Below are 19,867 nucleotides of genomic sequence, written 5' to 3'. Positions count from 1 at the left end.
AACTATCATTTAAAAATATCCATAAAACATCAAATCCAATTCATGCCTAAATTGCCTTCAACCACTTAGATGGAGCGGTAGATTTATCTTAGACACTTGGAGAAATTTTGATAGAGCTTCCCCTTAATTTTAGCTATCCCCAAATATCAAAATCAATCAATAATCATCATCAATTAATCTACCATAACCACATATCCCTAATACCAACATAATTCATCACAAAGTAATCATATACCAATTTTGATCAAATTCTAATTTCCAAGATCATCACCCAAATGAAACAAGTCTCCACATCTATTCAAACATTTATAAACATATCTACCCTCTTACAAACTCAATCAAATAACCAAAAATCAGTTTGTACTCCAAGAACCACAAAAACCTCATAAGACACAAAATTTCACTTACCAAGCAACGTTTCAGAGAAAGCAATCTCTTCTAGCTTTTCTAAACCTCAAACCTCTTGGAAACCACCAAGAAATATCTTCAAAAGGATAAAACATCATATATAAGCTCTCATAAAAATTCAAAAACGTTGCTTAACTTCCATGTACAAGAACTTACCATAAAAAGGCCAGAACTAAGCTTAATCCACTTCTTTGGCTTTGATTTCACTTGGATCTCCTTAGAATCTCTTCAAGCCAGCCAAGAAATGGTTTTGGTTTTCTTTTATCTCTGTTTTTCAGAGTCTTGGTCGTGTAAAGTGATAATTTTGATGACAAATCCTTTATTTTCAATGATTTGGCCTTATTGTATGAAAGTTTGACATCTTTCATCTTATCATTACACTTTTTGACTTATGAAAACCTTATCACTTCAATAATTTTGACTTAATCATCTGTTAAACCCATTATCCTTATGTGTGAAACACGAACACCAAACCTTGGGTCCATATGAGTTCATAGCCAATAGTTATGCTTTCCCGATTGAGCGTAGCGCACTTATGCTAAGCTCATTTTGACTTTGCGTCAACACCACTAATTACGTATACCTCCCATCAAGACTTAATCTAATGGTTCTAAATCCATTTTTACTTCATCAATGAGACCTTAATCATACCTCTATTATCTTTTGTAATCCACCAATACTCAATTTTACACCGAAATATTGGTAGTCGACATTGTACTATTTTTCACCGCTTAACATCTTTTGCCTTCTATATCTCAATTTTCTCACTTGATTTCATGCCTTGTCCATATATTTCATCATTTCTTACATCTTGAGCACATCAAACATCCATAAAAGACAACTCAAATTCCACAAGATTAATAATATTGAACATACACATAGACATAATATACACAACTTTTATACTTATACATGAAAATACCTATAATAAGAATATGCATATGCTCAAATTATACATATTGTGTGATATGTAATGCAATGCAATCATGTGATTATTGGCTATATTATATCAAAATAATGTGAGTGCTACAATCCTCCACACCTTATAAGAATTTTGTCCTCGAAATTCTCTTACCCAAATAACTCTGGGTATTTGGATCTCATTTCATCTTCCCATTCCCATGTCATTTCCTTAATATTTGAACTTCTCCACGAGACCTTAACAAGTGAAATCTTCTTATTTCTCAACTCTTTCTCTTTTCTGTCAAGAATTTTCACTAGTTTTTCTTCATATGTTAGATCTTGTTCAACTTCTATTGGCTCATAGTTTAGCACATGTGAAGGATCTGGAACGTATTTTCTCAATAATGATACATGAAAAACATCGTGGACATTCGAAAATGATGGCGATAATGCCAGTCTATAGGCTACCTTTCCCAACTTTTCTAATACTTCAAAAGGTCCAATAAATTGCAGGCTTAACTTCCCTTTCTTTCCAAACCTCATTGCTCCTTTCATAGGGGCAATTTTTAGAAATACCTTGTCCCCAATATTGAACTTCATATCTCTTTGCTTTCGATCAGCATAACTCTTTTGTCTACTCTGAGCAGTTAACATTCTTTTTCTTATTTTCTCTACTGCTTCAGTTGTCCTTCTGACAAGATCTGGACCAAGATACTTTCTTTCTCCCATTTCAACCCAATGAATTAGTGACCTGCATTTTCTGCCATATAACATTTCATATGGTGCTACACCAATCGTTGTATGAAAGGTAATGTTATAAGAAAAATCTATCAGACATAAATACTTCTCCCATGATCCTTGAAAATCTAAGACTTAAGCTCGAAGCATATCTTCAAGAGTTTGAATGGTCCTTTCAGATTGTCCATCAGATTGGGGGTGATATGCCATAGTAAACTTCAATCTTGTGCCCAATTCTCTTTGCAAACTTTCCCAAAATAATGAAGTAAGTTGAGCATCCCGATCTGAAATTATAGATACTGACACTCCATGTAATCTAACAATCTCCTGAACATATAATTCAGCCCACTGATCCATAGTACAAGTCATGAGTACTGGAAGAAAGTGTGATGATTTTGTATATCGGTCTACTATAACCCAAATAGGATCATATTGTTTAGAAGTCTATGGCAATCCAACTACAAAATCCATAGTAATCTCTTCCCATTTCCACTCTGGTATCTGTATTGGTTGTAGTAAACCAGCAGGTTTCTGATGTTCAGCTTTCACTTGTTGACAGGTTAAACACTTGGCTACAAACACGACCACATCCTTTCTCATATTGGACCACCAATAGTGTTTTTCAAGTCATTATACATCTTTGTCGTCCCTGAATGTACTGAATACAAAGTATTGTGAGCTTTGGTAAGGATTTCTCTCTTCAACTCCTCATCATTAGGGACACATATACTTTCCTTGAACTTCAGCATCCCATTACATGACACATTAAAATCATTGACCTTCCTACTTTCCAATTCACCTTTTTATTCCACCAAGTAAGGATCCTCACATTGACCTTGTTTGATTCTATCTAACAAGGTAGACTGAATAGTCATTACTGATAATCTTCCTGTGATTACCTCAATCTCTGCTTTGCACATGTCCTCCTGAAGTGGTCTTGACAATTTCCTCAAAAATACCACATTACCATGAGACTTTCTACTCAGTGCATCTGCAACTACATTTGCTTTTCCAGGATGATAAAGTATTTGACAATCATAATCTTTCAGTAGCTCCAACCATCTCCTTTGTCTCATATTTAATTATTTCTGAGTAAAGAAATACTTGAGACTTTTATGATGGGTATATATTTCGCACTTCTCATCATACAGATAATGTCTCCAAATCTTTAGTGCAAAAACAACTGCTGCCAACTCCAGATCATGTGTTGGATACTTCTGTTCATAGTCCTTCAACTGTCTAGAAGCATAAGCTATGACTTTGCCATTCTGCATCAACACACACCCTAATCCTTGCTTTGAAACATCACTATAGATCACAAGTCCTCCTGATCAAGATGGAATAGCAAGTATTGGAGCAGAAACCAATCTTTGCTTCAACTCTTTTAAACTTTTCTCATAAGCATTAGTCCATTCAAACTTATGATTCTTCCTCGTCAGTTATGTCAATGGTATTGCTATCTTAGAAAATCCTTCAACAAATCTTCGATAATAGTCTGCCAATCTCAGAAAACTCCTTACTTCTGAAACATTTGTTGGTCTATTCCATTTACTAACAGCTTCAATCTTTGATGGATCCACCTAAATACCATCTTTTGAGACTATATGGCCCAAAAATGGCACCTTCTCTTGCCAAAATTCACATTTCTTAAATTTGGCATAGAGTTGTTTTTCTTTTAATTTCTCCAACGTCAACATCAAATGTTCCTCATGTTCTTCTTTGGATCGAGAATACACCAAAATATCATCAATAAACACTATTACAAACTTATCAAGGTATTCCTTAAACACTCTGTTCATTAAGTCCATGAATGCAGCTGGAGCATTAGTTGATCCAAATGGCATCACAAGGAACTCATAATGTCCATACCGAGTTCGAAATGCAGTTTTTGATACATCCTCCTCTCTAATCTTTAATTGGTGATACCCAGATCTCAAATCAATCTTTGAACATACTCCTCTTCCTTGTAATTGATCAAAAAGATCATCAATTCTAGGAAGTGGATACTTATTCTTGACTGTCAACTTGTTCAGTTCTCTATAATTAATACACATTCGCATTTTCCCATCCTTTTTCTTCACAAATAACATCGGAGCTCCCCATGGTGCAAAACTAGGCCTGATAAACTTTTTATCCAAGAGATCTTGCAATTGTATCTTTAATTCCTTTAGTTCTGCTGGTGCCATTCTATAAGGTGCCTTGGACAGGGGTTGTACCAGGAAGTAGCTCGATCACAAATTCAATTTCTCTATTTGGAGGCAATCCCGGTCTTTCTTCTGGAAACACTTCTAAGAAATCTCTAACTACCGGCACTTCTTCCGGTTTTAACTTTTGCTCCTTATAAGTGTCAACCACACTGGCAAGATAACCCATACATCCACTTTCCAACAGTCTCCTGGCCTTCATAACAGAAATTAAAGGAATGCAACTTTTTGATGTTGTTCCAATAAACATAAACTCATCTTCCTTCGAAGGCTTAAATATCACTGTTTTCTTTCTACAATCAATAGTGGCATTATACTTTGAAAGCCAATCCATAGCCAAAATCACCTCATAATCATGCTTCTCTAACATTATTAGATCAGCATATAATTCTCTACCATCAATGCAAATAGGAACCCTCCTCAACCAATGAGTAGAATACAAAATATCTTTAGATGGTAACATTGTACTAAAAACTTCTGACATTTCCTCACACGATCTACCCAACCTTTTTACATATGTCAAGGATGCAAATGAATGTGTGCACCTGAATCTATTAATGCATAAGTGAGAATACCAAATACAAAAATATCACCTGACACCACAGAGTTGTTGGTATCAGCATCAGCCTGAGTAATCGTAAACACCCTAGCATTTGTCTTTTAAGGTTCATCCTTCTTTTGTTGGTTCTTCATCAATGGACAATCTTTGATAAAATGATCCCCCTTGCCACATTTGAAGCAAATCTTACTTAGAAGCCTGCACTCCTCGAAATGATTCTTTCCACAAGTTTGACATTGTGGTTGTTGTTGGAATCCAGATTGCCTATTTTGCTTACCTCCTTTAAATTTCTTATTCTGTCCTTGTCTAAATTGGAAATTCTGGGTCCCTCTTTTGTTGTCATTGGGAAAGCAGCTTTGTTTTTTATTTAATGGAGTGTCTCTACGACGCATACTAGTAGCAGCTTTAGCTTGTGCTATCTTTTCTTCTCTGTGTTCGGCTCTTAAAGCTTTCTCCACAGCCTAAGCATAAGAAAGAGGCCTTGTACGTTCCATATTCACATCTCTAGCCAATTCTGGTTGCAGACCCTCCAGAAAGCGATTCACTCTACTAGTTTCAGTGTTAACCAAGTCTGGTGCAAACTTGGCTAACCGATCAAATTTCCTAGCGTACTCAACCACTGGAAAATTCCCTTGTTGTAATCTAGTGAACTCAATTACTTTAACAATCAACACAGCTTCATTATAAAACTTTTCATTGAAGACCAGTTCAAAGTCTTCACAAGTCATATGATTATCTTCTCTTGTCTGCTTAACCACTTCCCACCAAATATTAGCATCCTTTTTCAGTGTATGTGCAGCACAAGAAACCTTTTCCCTGTCACTTAGGTGCATAAACTCAAAGATGTCTTCTAAAAACTCTTCCAGTCTTGTGTGTCAAGTGGGTCAGTGCTACCTTCAAATACTAGTGGGTATTGTTTTCGGAAACGCTCATATAGTGGTTCCATGGGGTGCACTGTAAATGGGGCTTGTGGAGGTGGAGGTGGTGGTGTTGGAGTTTCAGTAGGTGGTGATGGTGCTCGTCTTTGTCATTGTTCAGCTAAAATTTTCTCAATTTGTTCAACTTGTCTATTCATAACCACTCAAAGTTCAGCCATTTCTTGTTCATGTTTATTACTACAAGAGCCTTCAATAGCCCCCATTACATGTTCACGATCCATCTGTGTTATTATATATATCTTAAGACAAAATGCCCATAACTTATGTCATTTAGCCAATAATGCACATGAGGCATGCAACCAGCACATAATAAATGCACACATAAAACTTACTAGTGAACTAAGCATTATCCTTTCCTCATTGTGTACATATGAACGATCTACAAGAAAATTGTAACCATAGCTCTAGTACCAACTTGTAACACCCTCACTTATTTTAGTTCAAATCATATCTGAGGTGTTACGTTTTAAAACTATATCATAATTACTTTCAGCGGAAGTTTGGATTTTTTTTTTTGAAAACTTATTTCATATTATTTACATTAAACATAAAGTGTGTCTCAAACACATTATACATTTGTATTAAATATCCCAATTTGTTCTCAAAACATAACTCCACACTTTATTACAAACATACACACTGATAAACTGAAATAACCCACAAAAGGTCGATATGTTCATATGTACAAATCAGGGTCAGGACCATGCTTCAGTTCTCCTTTGTCATTCACTCATTTCTTTCTCTACCTACAACACAAGACAACTGTCAGCCTAAAGCTTAGTAAGCAAAGTAATGCATGCAATGTTAATGATTACCCTATGTCAATGGACATACACAACTTCTTTTTAAATTTTGGGCTCCTTAATATTGTGCACACTGTTTGATTAGGCCAATGCATGCAGGGCTTGTCACAGATATAATATAAAATCCCATAGGTTCTCCTCTGGTTATCCATCACCACAGTAGGGCGCATTAAAATCCTTATTCCATCGTTTCCCCATCGGGCTCAAGAGTTAAGGCGACCACACACTATGGTGTCAATACATATAACAATAACTCATATGGAGGAGAAATAAAAATGGGAACATGGCAAACAATATAATTGGTTCACTAAAAACTAGTCCAATTTATTGGGCTGCCACTATGAGCCTAACTATAGGCATCCATTTACACTTACTTACATTCTCATTTGCCTTTTCAAAACAGTGGCATTGAACTTAAAATTCTTATTACAACTTACTTTTATGTTGCATAAAACTTGCTAAGGCATCACATAATTAATCATCGTAATATCATGCATGGTCTTATATCATATAATAATTCACCATATCACTATTATGCCATGCATACAAATTATAATGAAGTGTTAGTGTATGTTAATACCACTTACTCACAACATATTCATATAATACATACTTTCACAAAACATGTAATTCTTCTGTTGTAGTTGAGTACTTTACTTAACAACTGTCCAAAATATATTTCATTGTGTAACAAGTGGTGTCTTAGGTGTTGATGTGCTTATCCTGACAATGGCATGAATTTCACATCATAATGATGGCAGCAAGGCATTGAACTATCATTTAAAAATATCCATAAAACATCATATCCAATTCATGCCTAAATTTCCTTAAATCACTTGGATGGAGCGTTAAATTTATCTTAGACACTTGGAGAAATTTTGACAGAGCTTCCCCTTAATTTTAGCTATCCCCAAAAATCAAAATCAATCAATAATCATCATCAATTAATCTACCATAACCACATATTCCTAATACCAACATAACTCATCACAAAGTAACCATATACCAATTTTGATCAAATTCTAATTTCCAAGATCATCACCCAAATGAAATGAGTCTCCACATTTATTCAAACATTTATAAACATATCTACGCTCTTACAAACTCAATCAAATAACCAAAAATCATTTTTTACTCCAAGAACCACAAAATCCTCATTAGACACAAAATTTCACTTACCGAGCAACTTTTCGGAGAAAACAATCTCTTATAGCTTTTCTAAACCTCAAACCACTTGGAAACCACCAAGAAATATCTTAAAAATGATAAAACACCATAGATAAGCTCTCAACAAAATTCAAAAATGCTGTTTAACTTCCAAGTACAAGAACTTACCATAAAAAGGTCAGAACTAAGCTTAATCAACTTCTTTTGCTTTGATTTCACTTGGATCTCCTTAGAATCTCTTCAAGACAGACAAGAAATGGTTTTTGGTTTTCTTTTCTCTCTGTTTTTTAGAGTCTTGGTCGTGGAAAGTGATATGGTTGATGACAATCCTTTATTTTCAATGATTTGGCCTTATTGTATCAAAATTTGACACCTTTCACCTTATCATTACACTTTTTGACTTATGAAAATCTTATCACTTCAATAATTTTGACTTAATCATCTTCTAGGCCCATTATCCTTATGTGTGAAACACTGACACCAAACCTTAGGTCCATATGTGTTCATACCCAATAGTTATGCTTACCCGATTGAGCGTAGCACACTTATGCTAAGCTCATTTTGATTTTGCGTCAACACCACTGATTACGTATACCTCCCATCAAGACTTAATCTAATGGTTCTAAAACCATTTTTACTTCATCAATGAGACCTTAATCATACCTCCATTATATTTGGTAAATCCACTAACACTCAATTTTACACCGAAATACTAGTAGTCGACATTGTACTATTTTTCATCGCTTAACATCTTTTGCCTTCTATATCTCACTTGATTTCATGCCTTGTCCATATATTTCATCCTTTCTTATATCTTGAGCACATCAAACACCCATAAAAGACAACTCAAATGCCACAAGGTTAATAATATTGAACATACACATAGACATCATATACACAACTTTTATACTTATACATGAAAACACTTGAAGAATATGCATATGATCAAATTATACATATTGTATGATATGTAATGCAATGCAATGCAATCATGTGATTATTGGCTAAATTATATCAAAATAATGTGGGTGCTACAACTCTGTTTGTATCTAAGTGTTATATGATTATTTGCATGGTCTGTGTAGTTAGGGGTTGGCCCCGTTAAGGAACATGGTTATTACTATTTGTATTTAATTGATGGTGTTATATAATTAATATGTATGCATACTTGTATTTTCTGAAATACGCTTATCTGTATCTATATCTATATCTGAATATCTAGCTCAGGACTTGACTTATTAGTCAAGGGTGGTAATAGTGCGTCGCACGCTGGTCGAAAGGCTTAGGCCCAATCAAGAACGTACTATTACGTTGGCCGACCCTATGGACGTTGGAAAACAAAGCACTTGCCTAGCTGTATGGATAGATACTTAGAGCTAAGGGAAAAGGCCCCATGTGGCTCTACGGTCACATAGCTAGGGCATAGAGCCCCAAATTGACTCTATGGTAAACTATTATGGACAGTGGGCCCCAGTATGATCCAATGATCATTTATTTGTAATTGTATGCATGAATGAGTAGGTTATTATTGATGGGCTTGCTAGACATGTATTTGGAAATCTGTATTTACTGTTCATGCACATGTTTAAATTTTCTTATTGAGCCTTGGCTCATGGGTGCTATGTAGGATACTCGGAGGAAGGAAAGCTAGACCAGCCATGAGTTGGAGAGCTTCGGTGGTGACATGTACATATGCAGCTTCTCATCCACCACGGTCGAGGATATCTCGGAGGAACAATAATTGTATCCCTTATTTTGTTGCTTAGGCCAACTGATTGTACTTTTGACATGTATATACCCTTTTTAAACATCTGTTTGTAATATTTTAGATCTCATATAAGTATTAAACTTTTAAATGAAAATTCAACAGTTCATTTGACCAAAATTTTTAACCCTAACCCTTGACATTAACCTCAGTTACACGGTTATGACCAAATGACATGATTAACAATTCTGACACTATTTAAAGTACACAGTGTAACGGTCCTAGATTAGGAGGATGTTACATTATTTCACAAATTACCATTTAGAATTAACAAAATTCAATAAGTATAAATTCACCTAAAATTCTAACAGATACTTAGAATCTTTTAAAATAATTCAACAAATTGATTTAACATGCTTTTTAACAATAAACCAAGATTGTTTATCTGCCCTCATTCAAAATAACAATAAACCTTTTTAATAGATTTTGAACTAAATCACATACCAATATTAATCCAAAACTCAAATGCCAATTCATTAAAATCCATATGAACCCAAAACAAAATACCACCTCAAATAATTCTAACATGCTTTCTAAGATCAAGATAAAACAAAGATTCAACAACAACATAAAGACCATTACCCTACTTGAAACCCATAGGCAATTGGAACTCAAATAAATCATTCAAACTCATAATGACATTCTTAGCATGCTTGTAATGCCCCAAATTTCCTAATAAGGTTTAGGACCTTGATTAGAAGGCTGAGACGGCCATAATTGATTTATTATATTACTAAATGATTATATGCATGTGTTATGTGAATTATATTATTATATGATGATAAATGCATGCATATGGGTCCACAATTTGTTATAAGGGAATTTCGGTAATTTTGCCCGTTGAGGGCGTGATTGTGTATTTTCATACATGTGGGTGAATTATGAATAATACCACATTATATGTGGATTTGTTCGAGCCATTCGGCATGAGACGATCATGGAATGCAAGTTATCGGTCTTGTCATAACGGGGTTAGTTTCGGGCTCGGGGTGAGTCTCGAGGTAATTTGGTGATTAGAACGTTGCCGGGAATTAAAGAGTAACGGGATATGAATTATTAGCATTTGAGAATATTGAGAATAATGGGAATTGGAGGGTGTTAATTATAATTAACGAGATAGGCGGGAAATGACGGTTTTACCCTAGGAAGTCCTTAATGGGATTTAATTGGCCTAGGGGAAATATGGTCATTTGGCAAAGGATATGTATCATTCAAAGGCTGTAGAAAGTATAAGAAAAACATAGCATCATTATCATCCTCGTCTCTCTCTCCCGTACATATTCTTCTCCTCTTCTTCCTTTGTTTTTTTTAAACTCCCTTTGAAGATTCAAGCTAGGAGAGCAAGGCTTGAGGGCTTATGACCTTGGTTCAACCATTGAAGGGTATCTAAATCAAGCTTGAGGTAAGATTTCATCCATGAATTTAAGCTATACTCTTTTTTTTTCTAGTAAGTTTTCAGTTGAGAATTTGAGGTGTTAAGTTGTGAGAATTCATGGAAGTTTTTATGTTTAGATTGATTGGGTTTAGATGAGGTTGTAATATGTATGAAGTTTAGGGGTTGAATGGCATGTTTGGGTGATGTTTGGGGCAGGTTTGAAGGGTTGTTTTTCAGGGGAAGTCGCAAGGAAGGAAACCAGAAGGATTCTGGTATGTAGTTGGTGCCTCAGCGCCATTCCTCGCGCAGAAGCACTAGGCAGGGCAGAGAGCTGGGCCTCTCTGACTTGAAATAGCACCTCAATGCCATCTAATAGCGCTGCAGGGCTGGTCCATTTTCCAGCAAGCCTATTTTAGGGCTCGGGATGACTTTTGAGGCTTGAGGATGGGTTCCTTTACCCCGTTTGGGTAGATTGAGATTCCCGAGAGTGCGGGATTGATCCCGAGAGTGCAGTTTTAGATTGTGAACCATTTATTGATTTAATTTATTAATAGATTCCAATTGGTTATGACTAGGTGACCGCTAAGGAACTAAAAGGTTGATCGTTCTCAAGGGTCGTTCTTATATTATTTCTCGCTCGAACCCGAGGTAAGAAAACTGCACCTTGTGTATATGACATGCATGGTTATTCTTGATGCATGTTGGATGTTTAAATGTGATGCATGTGATGCACGAGAAACATGTTATTAGGGCATGCCATGAATATTGAATATGAGATTGTTCAGAGCTTGAGCCTCTGTGTTTATGCATGATCCTAATTGTGCTAGCAATTCTTAAGTAAGCATGTTAGGCCCGGGCGACTGTTTACCAAAAACACAGGTCTCCACAAAGTCGTAAGACCATGTATGGGGGCTGACGCCTGCCCAGTGCCGGAAGCCCTGTATTTGGATATTTGACATATGATATATGTTTGGTAGCATTGCTTACTTGTGCATGGCTCTGACTGTTCAAATTTGGCATTGGTCGCGTGTTATTGACCTAAGAGCTAGAAACGGCATAAGCGTCATGAACGCAGAGCCGGTAAAAGATTAGATCTAATCGACATCTGCATTGGATGACTCAACATGAGCATTAATGTTGGACCGACCTCAAGTTCGATGAAAACTAAAAGCGCTTTTCTAGCCAAAGGCTAGTCATTTAGAGCCAAGGCCAGAGAGCCCAGTGACTATTTAGTCACATGGCTATGGGTGTTGAGCTCGTGTGACTTACCCATCAGTCACTCATTTGTTTAAGCTAGTGACTTACCCATCAGTCACTCATCTGTTTAAACTAGTGACTTACCCATCAGTCACTCATCTATTTAAGCTAGTGACTTACCCATTAGTCACTCAGTATGGTTTACCAGAACCTCAAGTGCTAAACCACTCATCTGATTAGGATTGACTTGATAGTCATCCAATCGGGAGGGTAGGATTTCTTATCCTTGATTCCCCAGCATTATCTGAATATATTTTCATGCTTGAATAGGGCTATATTTGCTAGGTATGCGCCTTATGGTTTGATGACATGTTATTACTGTTCATGAGCATATTGAGTTTTCTTGCTAGGCTTCGGCTCACGGGTGCTATGTGGTGCAGGTAAAGGCAAAAGAAAGCTGGACCATCCTTGAGTTGGAGAGCTTAGGTGGCAATGTGTACATATGTGGCTACTCGACCGCCAAGACCGAGGGTTGAAAGAGGAACTAGGGTTTAACCCTGTTTTGCCGCTTAGATCGGCTGGTTGTAAATATTTTCTTGTAATAGACCTTTAAATTATATTTTTGGGATCCCAATGTATACAGTAAACGTTCTAGTGAAACGTTATACCTTAACCAAAAAATTTAATCCCTAAACCGCTAATCATACTTAGTTACACGTTTATGGCCAAATGACTCGATTAACGAGTTTAGCACTATTTATAATGCACACCGTAACAGTCCCTGGAGTTTAGGGCATTACAATGCTTCTAAATAGACATCACCATCAATTATATCAAGGATTCTCATTATCCAATCATCAATCTCCTAACCAAAACAACAAATCACTAATCATAAGCATATATTTACAAAACATCAAGTATTACAAAACCACAACCAAGAATCATATCATCAACAAACAAAGATTGAGAGAAACTCCATTACCTTCCTTGGTAGAGTTCACCAACCCAAACAAAATATCATCTTTGATGTAATCCCTAGGGATTTCGAATCCACGACAAGGAAAGATAAAAAAACAACAAGGAAAACAAAAGACTTAACAACAATAAGATAAAAAGAAAATGGAGTAGAGGATTTAATCACTAAGAACACAATAGCATAAACCTAACTTGAAACCTTCTCTTCCTTCTTCTTCTTCTTTCTCCTTCATGAGCTCTTTCTTTCTTTCTTTCTTTCTCCTTTCTCTCTCTATCTCACCTCTTGCTCCCTCTTTCTCTCAATGTGCAGTCGGCAGCTCCAAAATGGGGTTCTCAAACCACCTCATTTCCTTATATTTACCCTAGTGACTAACCCTAATGCAATGAGAAAATGTAAGTTTCATTTCTTTAAAATCTTCCTCAATTTTTGGATAGAAATCTCATTAGGATCAAAAACAAAAATGGAAACTAAGACCCCATCTTCCCCCATCCCTTGGCCGACACTCATTTTCCCCCTCTCCCTCTCACACTCGACCAACCTAGGCAAACTCATACCAAATCCTTCATCTTGTCACCTTCCAAATTTATCACAAAACAATTATTTCCTCAAAGTCTCTTACTCTTTTATCTTTATTTTATTTAAACTCATAAATAATCAGACAAGAAATTCCCCCCCCCCCCCCCCTCCCTTTCCCACACCACCTTCCCTCTCTCTTTCTTAGTTTCCATTTCACACTTGTGTGAACACTACACTCTAGAATATCCTCCCAACATTTCCCTTTTCTTAATAAAAAGAGAACTAATTAATAACTAGAAGAATTATTTAGAGTAATGCATGGGAATTAATTATTGCATGCTCACCATGCAAGCATACACATGCACATACACAAGTGCTAGGGTGCTTTCTACTAACCATGCACCATGGTGCACATAACCAAATCTCAAAAGCTCACATTTTAAATTTAATTAAATAAAACAATTAATAAATAAAATCACATATTTTTTACCAAATAGTTTAAGTACAATTAACACTTAACAACTAATAATAAAATAATGCACACAAATTAATAAAATAAAATAAAAATTGGTGCGCTACAATATACCCTCCTTAAAAGGAATTTCGTCTCGAAATTCTTTCTTACCAAATAACTCAGGGTATCTTTCTCTCATGTCTTCCTCCAGCTCCCATGTTGCCTCTTTCCCCGTACTATTCTTCCACAAGACCTTAACTAATGGAATCCTTTTGGATCTCAGTTCCTTGACTCCCTCTTTGAAGATACGCTCTGGTTGTTTATCGCGACTCAGGTCCGCTTCAGCTGTAACGGTTCCTAACTCAGAACATGAGAGAGATCAACACATACTTACGCAACATTGAGATATGAAAGACGTTATGCATTTGGGCTAGTGCTAGGGGCAGTGCTAAATGGTACGCAACTTGCCCAACTTTGTCCAAAATCTCAAATGGACCTATAAATCTTGGGCTCAATTTCCCTTTCTTCCCAAAATGCATAACACCCTTCATTGGTGCGACTCTCAAGAACACAAACTCACCAACTAAAAACTCGATGTCCCTTTTCTTAAGGTCTGTGTAGCTCTTTTGTCTACTTTGAGCAGTAAGCATCCTTTTGCGAATTTTCTCAATCGCCTCATTGGCTTCCATAACAACATCGGGGCCTAAAATTTGCTTCTCCCCAACCTTATCCCAGTGCAAGGGAGATCTATGCTTGTGCCCATAGAGCATCTTATAGGGAGTCATTCCAATAGTGGACCGATAACTATTGCTATAGGAGAACTCCATAAGGGGTAGGTATCGGCTCCAGAAAAGTCCAAAGCATAACATCTAAACATAACTTTAAAAATCTAAATAGTCCTTTCAGACTGCCCATTGGTCTGGGGTGAAAAGTAGTACTAAATTTCAGCCTTGTACCCATTTCTTTTTGGCATCCCTTCCAAAAGTTTGATTTGAACACTAACCCTCTATCAAAGATGATCGACTTTGTTACCCCATGAAGTCTCACTATCTCACTAACATACAATTATGCATACTGGTCTGCTTAGTAGGTGGTCTTAACTTGTAGAAAATGGGCGGACTTAGTGAGCCTATCCACTATTACCTGACCAGAATCAAGTTGTTTTGTGGTGCTAAGTAATCTATTGCTACGTCTTCCCACTTCCATTTCGGAACGTAAGGTGGTTGAAGTAGCCCTACTAGCCTTTGGTGTTCTTCTTTCACTTGCTGACATGTCAAACATCTAGCAACAAACTCAGCAACATCTTTATTCATTCCAGACAACTAATACAATGCTTTAAGGTCTTGGTACATCTTAGTCTACCCTGGATGTAAGGAATAGGGCATTGTATGCGCCTCTTTCATAATACTTTCCTTAATCTCATCATTTTTAGGCAGAGATCCTATCCTTATATCACAACAATCCTCCACTAGAAATAGTGAAGTCACAGCTAACACTCTCTTGTACCAAAGCCTCTTACTTCATTAGGGATTTTTCTACCTTCTTCCTTTCTCTGATCTGTTCTAATATGGAGGACTATAGAGTGAGGTTTGATAGGCCTCCTGTTACTAACTCAATACCATTATTAATGTAATGTCCCAAAAATGCTAATAAGGTTTAGTGCCTTGATTAGCATGCCGGGTGGGCATAATTGGATATATGTGTGATTAATTGACTAAATGTGTGACTATGTCTTGTTAGGCTAATTTTAGCCTATCTTTTTAAGTGTCTTGATCATTGTCTTTTTAATGGTTTATGTGTTTTTGGAGCAGATTTATGCTTGTTTTGCTTGATTTCAGGTTTAAGCATATGTTTTGGGCATTTGGAGTGGATTGTGGAGAAAGCATGCTAAACTAAAGGGGTTATTCAAGTTTTGCTGAAATTGCATTAGGGCCGCGGTGCAAGAATTAGCGCCGCGGCGCTAGTGCAAGTTAGAGCCGCGGCGAGCCCTTTTCCAGAAACTCAAGATTTCGAAATTTCCGAGTAGGGCCGCGGCTCAGGAATTGGCGCCGCGGCGCTGACGTCCGTACGCCTCAGAATTTTAAGGGCAATTTCGTCATTTTGGGAAAGAATATAGAATGAGGTCTTCATACTGAAAAGGGGATCGCGATTTTTGACGGAAAAAAAAAACACACAAAAAGGAGAGAAAAGACAAGAGAAGACGGATTTTGGAGCAAGCGTGGGCGATCTCCGACAACTCCCCATCTAGTTTCATCCTCTTTTTCTTTGATTTTCCTATGCTATTGTTTAGTTTGATTATGGATTTGAATTTTGAGATGATGAACTAAACTCTTATTAGGGATTTGATGGATATTGACTGAGATTATCCCATGGTTAATGCTATTGATTATTTCTTCTTGCTTGTCTATGAAATTTGTTCATATTTATGCTTAATGTATGTTTGAGATTGATCACCTTGAGCATGATTCATGATCCTAATGTGAAATCTGAAAAGTGAATATTAGGAATGCTCTAAGTGTATGAACATAGGTTTTGATGCGAAACGAAGGTATTCGCATAGCTTATGTGACTTATAGATTATTACTCAATGCGAATTGATTGTTGTGCTATCTCAGAAATGCAATAGTTGACAATGCAATTTAGGACCTAAATGATCTGAAAAGAGTTTAGGTAATTTTATAATCTGTCATTTCATTGAAAGAAGAAGAATAGTCAACTAGCGTTAACAATTGGGTAATCGAAGCAATTGAAATCATATCCCTATCTTTGCATCCATTGTTAAACCCTTAATTTCTTATTTGTTGATTTTGCTTATTTTGTTTCTGCATTATTATTTAAACACCAAATTTTATTGTAGCCAAATAGAAATATAGATCCAATTTTGTTAGTACTTAGCTACAATTCCCTTGGGTTCGACCTCACCTGTGTGAGTACTACTTGTATGATACGTGGACTTGCGTGTATTAAAAAATATAAGCAACAAGTTTTTGGCGCCGTTGCCGGGGAATTGTTTAGTTGATATTACGTTAATTGGATTAAATTCTAATTTGGTTTTCTTTTCACTTTTTGCTAACTTGTTTGTGTCAGATTCTTCTTATCTCATCTCAGGTACCATTGGTTTATGCGACGTCAAGGACCAGCTGCAAGAGTGCCTGTTGATCCTGAGATAGAGAAGACTTGCCGGCAGAACAGAAGAAACAAAAGGTTGGAAGGAGTTGTACAAAGGATTGAGCAAGAGGAAGTTATGGCCAACAACTGTAATAATGGGGGTGCCGTAGAAGACCAGGCTAATGGTCAGAATCCACCCGACCGTAGCCTGAGGGACTATGTGTTGCCAACAATGACGGGGGTCCAGTCTTGTATAAGACCACCTGCCGTAGATGCAAATAATTTTGAGATAAAGCCAGCCATACTTCAGATGGTTCAATCCACAGTCCAGTTTGGGGGACTACCCACTGAAGACCCAAACATGCATCTCTCTAACTTCATGGAGCTCTGTCAGACATTTAAGATGAATGGAGTCAATGATGATGCAATCAGACTCAGATTATTCCCATTTTCTCTGAGGGAGCGAGCCAAGAGTTGGTTGGTATCTTTGCCACCTAACTCAATCAATACATGGAATGATCTTGCACTAAAGTTTCTCTCCAAGTTCTTCCCTCCAGCCAAGGCAGCTAAGCTAAGGGGGGAGATCAACAACTTCTACCAGCTGGATAATGAATCTCTATATGAGGCGTGGGAGAGATTTAAAGACTTGATAAGGAGGTGCCCGCATCATGGGATAGAGAGATGGATGTTAGTCCATAACTTTTATAATGGGTTGTGTGGTACCACTCGCACACTCATTGATGCAGCAGCTGGTGGGGCATTTATGAGGAAGAGCGCCAATGAGGCGTATGATTTGTTAGAAGAAATGGCCATGAATAATCAGCAGTGGCCAAGTGAAAGAAGCTCTTCAAGGAAAGTGGCTGGTTTGCATGAGATTGATGCAATATCTAAGTTAACTGCTCAAGTTGAGGCTTTGACTAAACAGCTGCAAGGCAGTACAATGGCAACCCCCGTGATGCAAGCTCAAACTATGTGTGAATTATGTGGGGGTCCTCATGCTTATGAAAAATGTCAGTACGCGGATGTCAATAATATGCCATTGGAACAAGCTCAAGCCATTGGGAATTTTCCTCGTCAAAACAATAACAATCCTTATTCAAATTTCTATAACCAGGGTTGGAGGAATCACCCCAATTTTTCTTGGAAGAATGACCAACAAGGCCAATCTTCAGTTCAGCCGTCACGGCAACCATTTCAGCAGCCACCTCCTGGGTTTTACCAACCGCCCATGCGACAACAACATAATCCCATGAGACAGCCTGATACTCAGTCTGATGTTCTTAATCAATTCATGACTGAAACGCGGTCTTCTATTAGAAATTTGGAGAACCAGATTGGGCAATTGGCTACTCTTATGGCAAACCGTGCTCAAGGTAACCTTCCTAGCACCACTGAAGTCAATCCAAAAGAAGAGTGCCAGGCTATTACATTGAGAAGTGGGAAGAAATATGAAGAGCCAAGTGTGGAGCAGTCAGATGAAGACAAGGTTCAGGATCAACAAGTACAGGGCACAGTGGAAAAGAAGCAAGGTGAAAACAAGGTTACTGAATACCTCCCAACCAAAGAAGCTACACCACAAGTGAGCATAGATCACCACATCAAGATTCCCTACCCACAAAGGCTCCGCAAGAACAACCTTGATAAGCAATTCTCAAAGTTCCTTGAAATATTCAAGAAACTACATATCAATATCCCATTTGCGGAGGCCTTGGAGCAAATGCCAATGTATGTTAAATTCATGAAGGATATTTTGGCCAAGAAAAGGAAGTTGGAGGAATATGAGACTGTGGCACTTACTGAGGAGTGCAGTGCAATCTTGCAGAAGAAACTACCTCCCAAGCTTAAAGATCCGGGTAGTTTCAATATTCCATGTTCTATAGGGGGCTCAGTCGAAACAAAAGCTTTATGTGATTTAGGGGCAAGTGTGAATCTAATGCCTCTATCTATTTTTCGAAGGCTAAAATTGGGAGAAGCTCGCCCTACAACAGTTTCCTTACAGATGGCTGATCGCTCCATTAAACATCCTCGTGGAGTGATAGAGGATGTCTTGGTGAAGGTGGGTAAATTTATTTTCCCCGCTGATTTCATAATTCTTGACATGGAGGAAGATGCAAACATTCCCATTATTTTGGGAAGACCATTCTTAGCCACAGGACGAGCTTTAATCGATGTACAAAAAGGGGAGTTAAGGTTGCGAGTCCAAAATGAGGAAATAAGTTTTAATGTCTTTGCAGCAACTGAAATTCCTACATGTTGTAGAGTTGATGTGGAGAATGATTGTCAAGAATCAATTGGTAAAAAGAAGAAGAAGACCAAAGAACGATTTCGAACAGTTCGACGTCGTATGAAAAGATTATTGTGTGGCAAGTTTGAAGGTTTCGATGACATTGGGGATAATTTCAATATTCTCAACAGTAGAAGGGAGTTTTCCTCGTATGACACGATGGCTCTCAAGGATGCAAGGGGTGGACTTGACCCAAGTTGAAGGTGTAGAGAAGTGAGCGTCCAGCTAAAGACGTTAAATAAAGCGTTGTTGGGAGGCACCCAAATCTTTCAATTTAATTTTAGTTTCGAAGTATGAACAATTTGGTTTTTACTTTTATTTTATTTTTAGTTTTTGTTTTCAGTTTTGATTTTTAATTAGACTTTGTTTAGTTTTTTTTTTTGTTTTGGGATTGTAATGTTGAATCGTGCAATACATAAAAAAAAAAATTTAAAAAAAAAAAAAAAAAAAAAAACATTAGAGTCACAGCACT

The 19,867-nt window shown here is 37.1% G+C and overlaps 2 protein-coding genes and 1 non-coding gene across 3 annotated transcripts; 1 reads left to right on the top strand and 2 right to left on the bottom strand.

The window, feature by feature from the left end:
* Positions 1–4,913: 4,913 nt before the first annotated feature.
* On the bottom strand, positions 4,914–5,645 carry LOC133791672 (uncharacterized). The gene is made up of 2 exons (XM_062229593.1): positions 5,358–5,645; positions 4,914–5,273 (listed from the first exon to the last, which is right to left on the bottom strand). The coding sequence occupies exons 1-2, from the start codon at positions 5,643–5,645 to the stop codon at positions 4,914–4,916; spliced, it is 648 nt and encodes a 215-aa protein (XP_062085577.1).
* Positions 5,646–5,772: 127 nt separating this feature from the next.
* On the top strand, positions 5,773–19,596 carry LOC133791671 (uncharacterized). The gene is made up of 4 exons (XM_062229592.1): positions 5,773–5,813; positions 17,091–18,919; positions 18,992–19,301; positions 19,371–19,596. Exons 1-4 carry the CDS (start codon positions 5,773–5,775, stop codon positions 19,594–19,596), a joined length of 2,406 nt encoding a protein of 801 aa, XP_062085576.1.
* On the bottom strand, positions 17,680–17,786 carry LOC133793169 (small nucleolar RNA R71). The gene has a single exon (XR_009874626.1). It is a non-coding gene; the product is annotated as a small nucleolar RNA R71 (small nucleolar RNA).
* Positions 19,597–19,867: the final 271 nt, after the last annotated feature.

The sequence above is a fragment of the Humulus lupulus genome, chromosome 7 (assembly GCF_963169125.1).
Source record: "Humulus lupulus chromosome 7, drHumLupu1.1, whole genome shotgun sequence".
NCBI lineage: Eukaryota > Viridiplantae > Streptophyta > Magnoliopsida > Rosales > Cannabaceae > Humulus > Humulus lupulus.
This window is presented reverse-complemented; position numbering and strand designations above follow the sequence as displayed.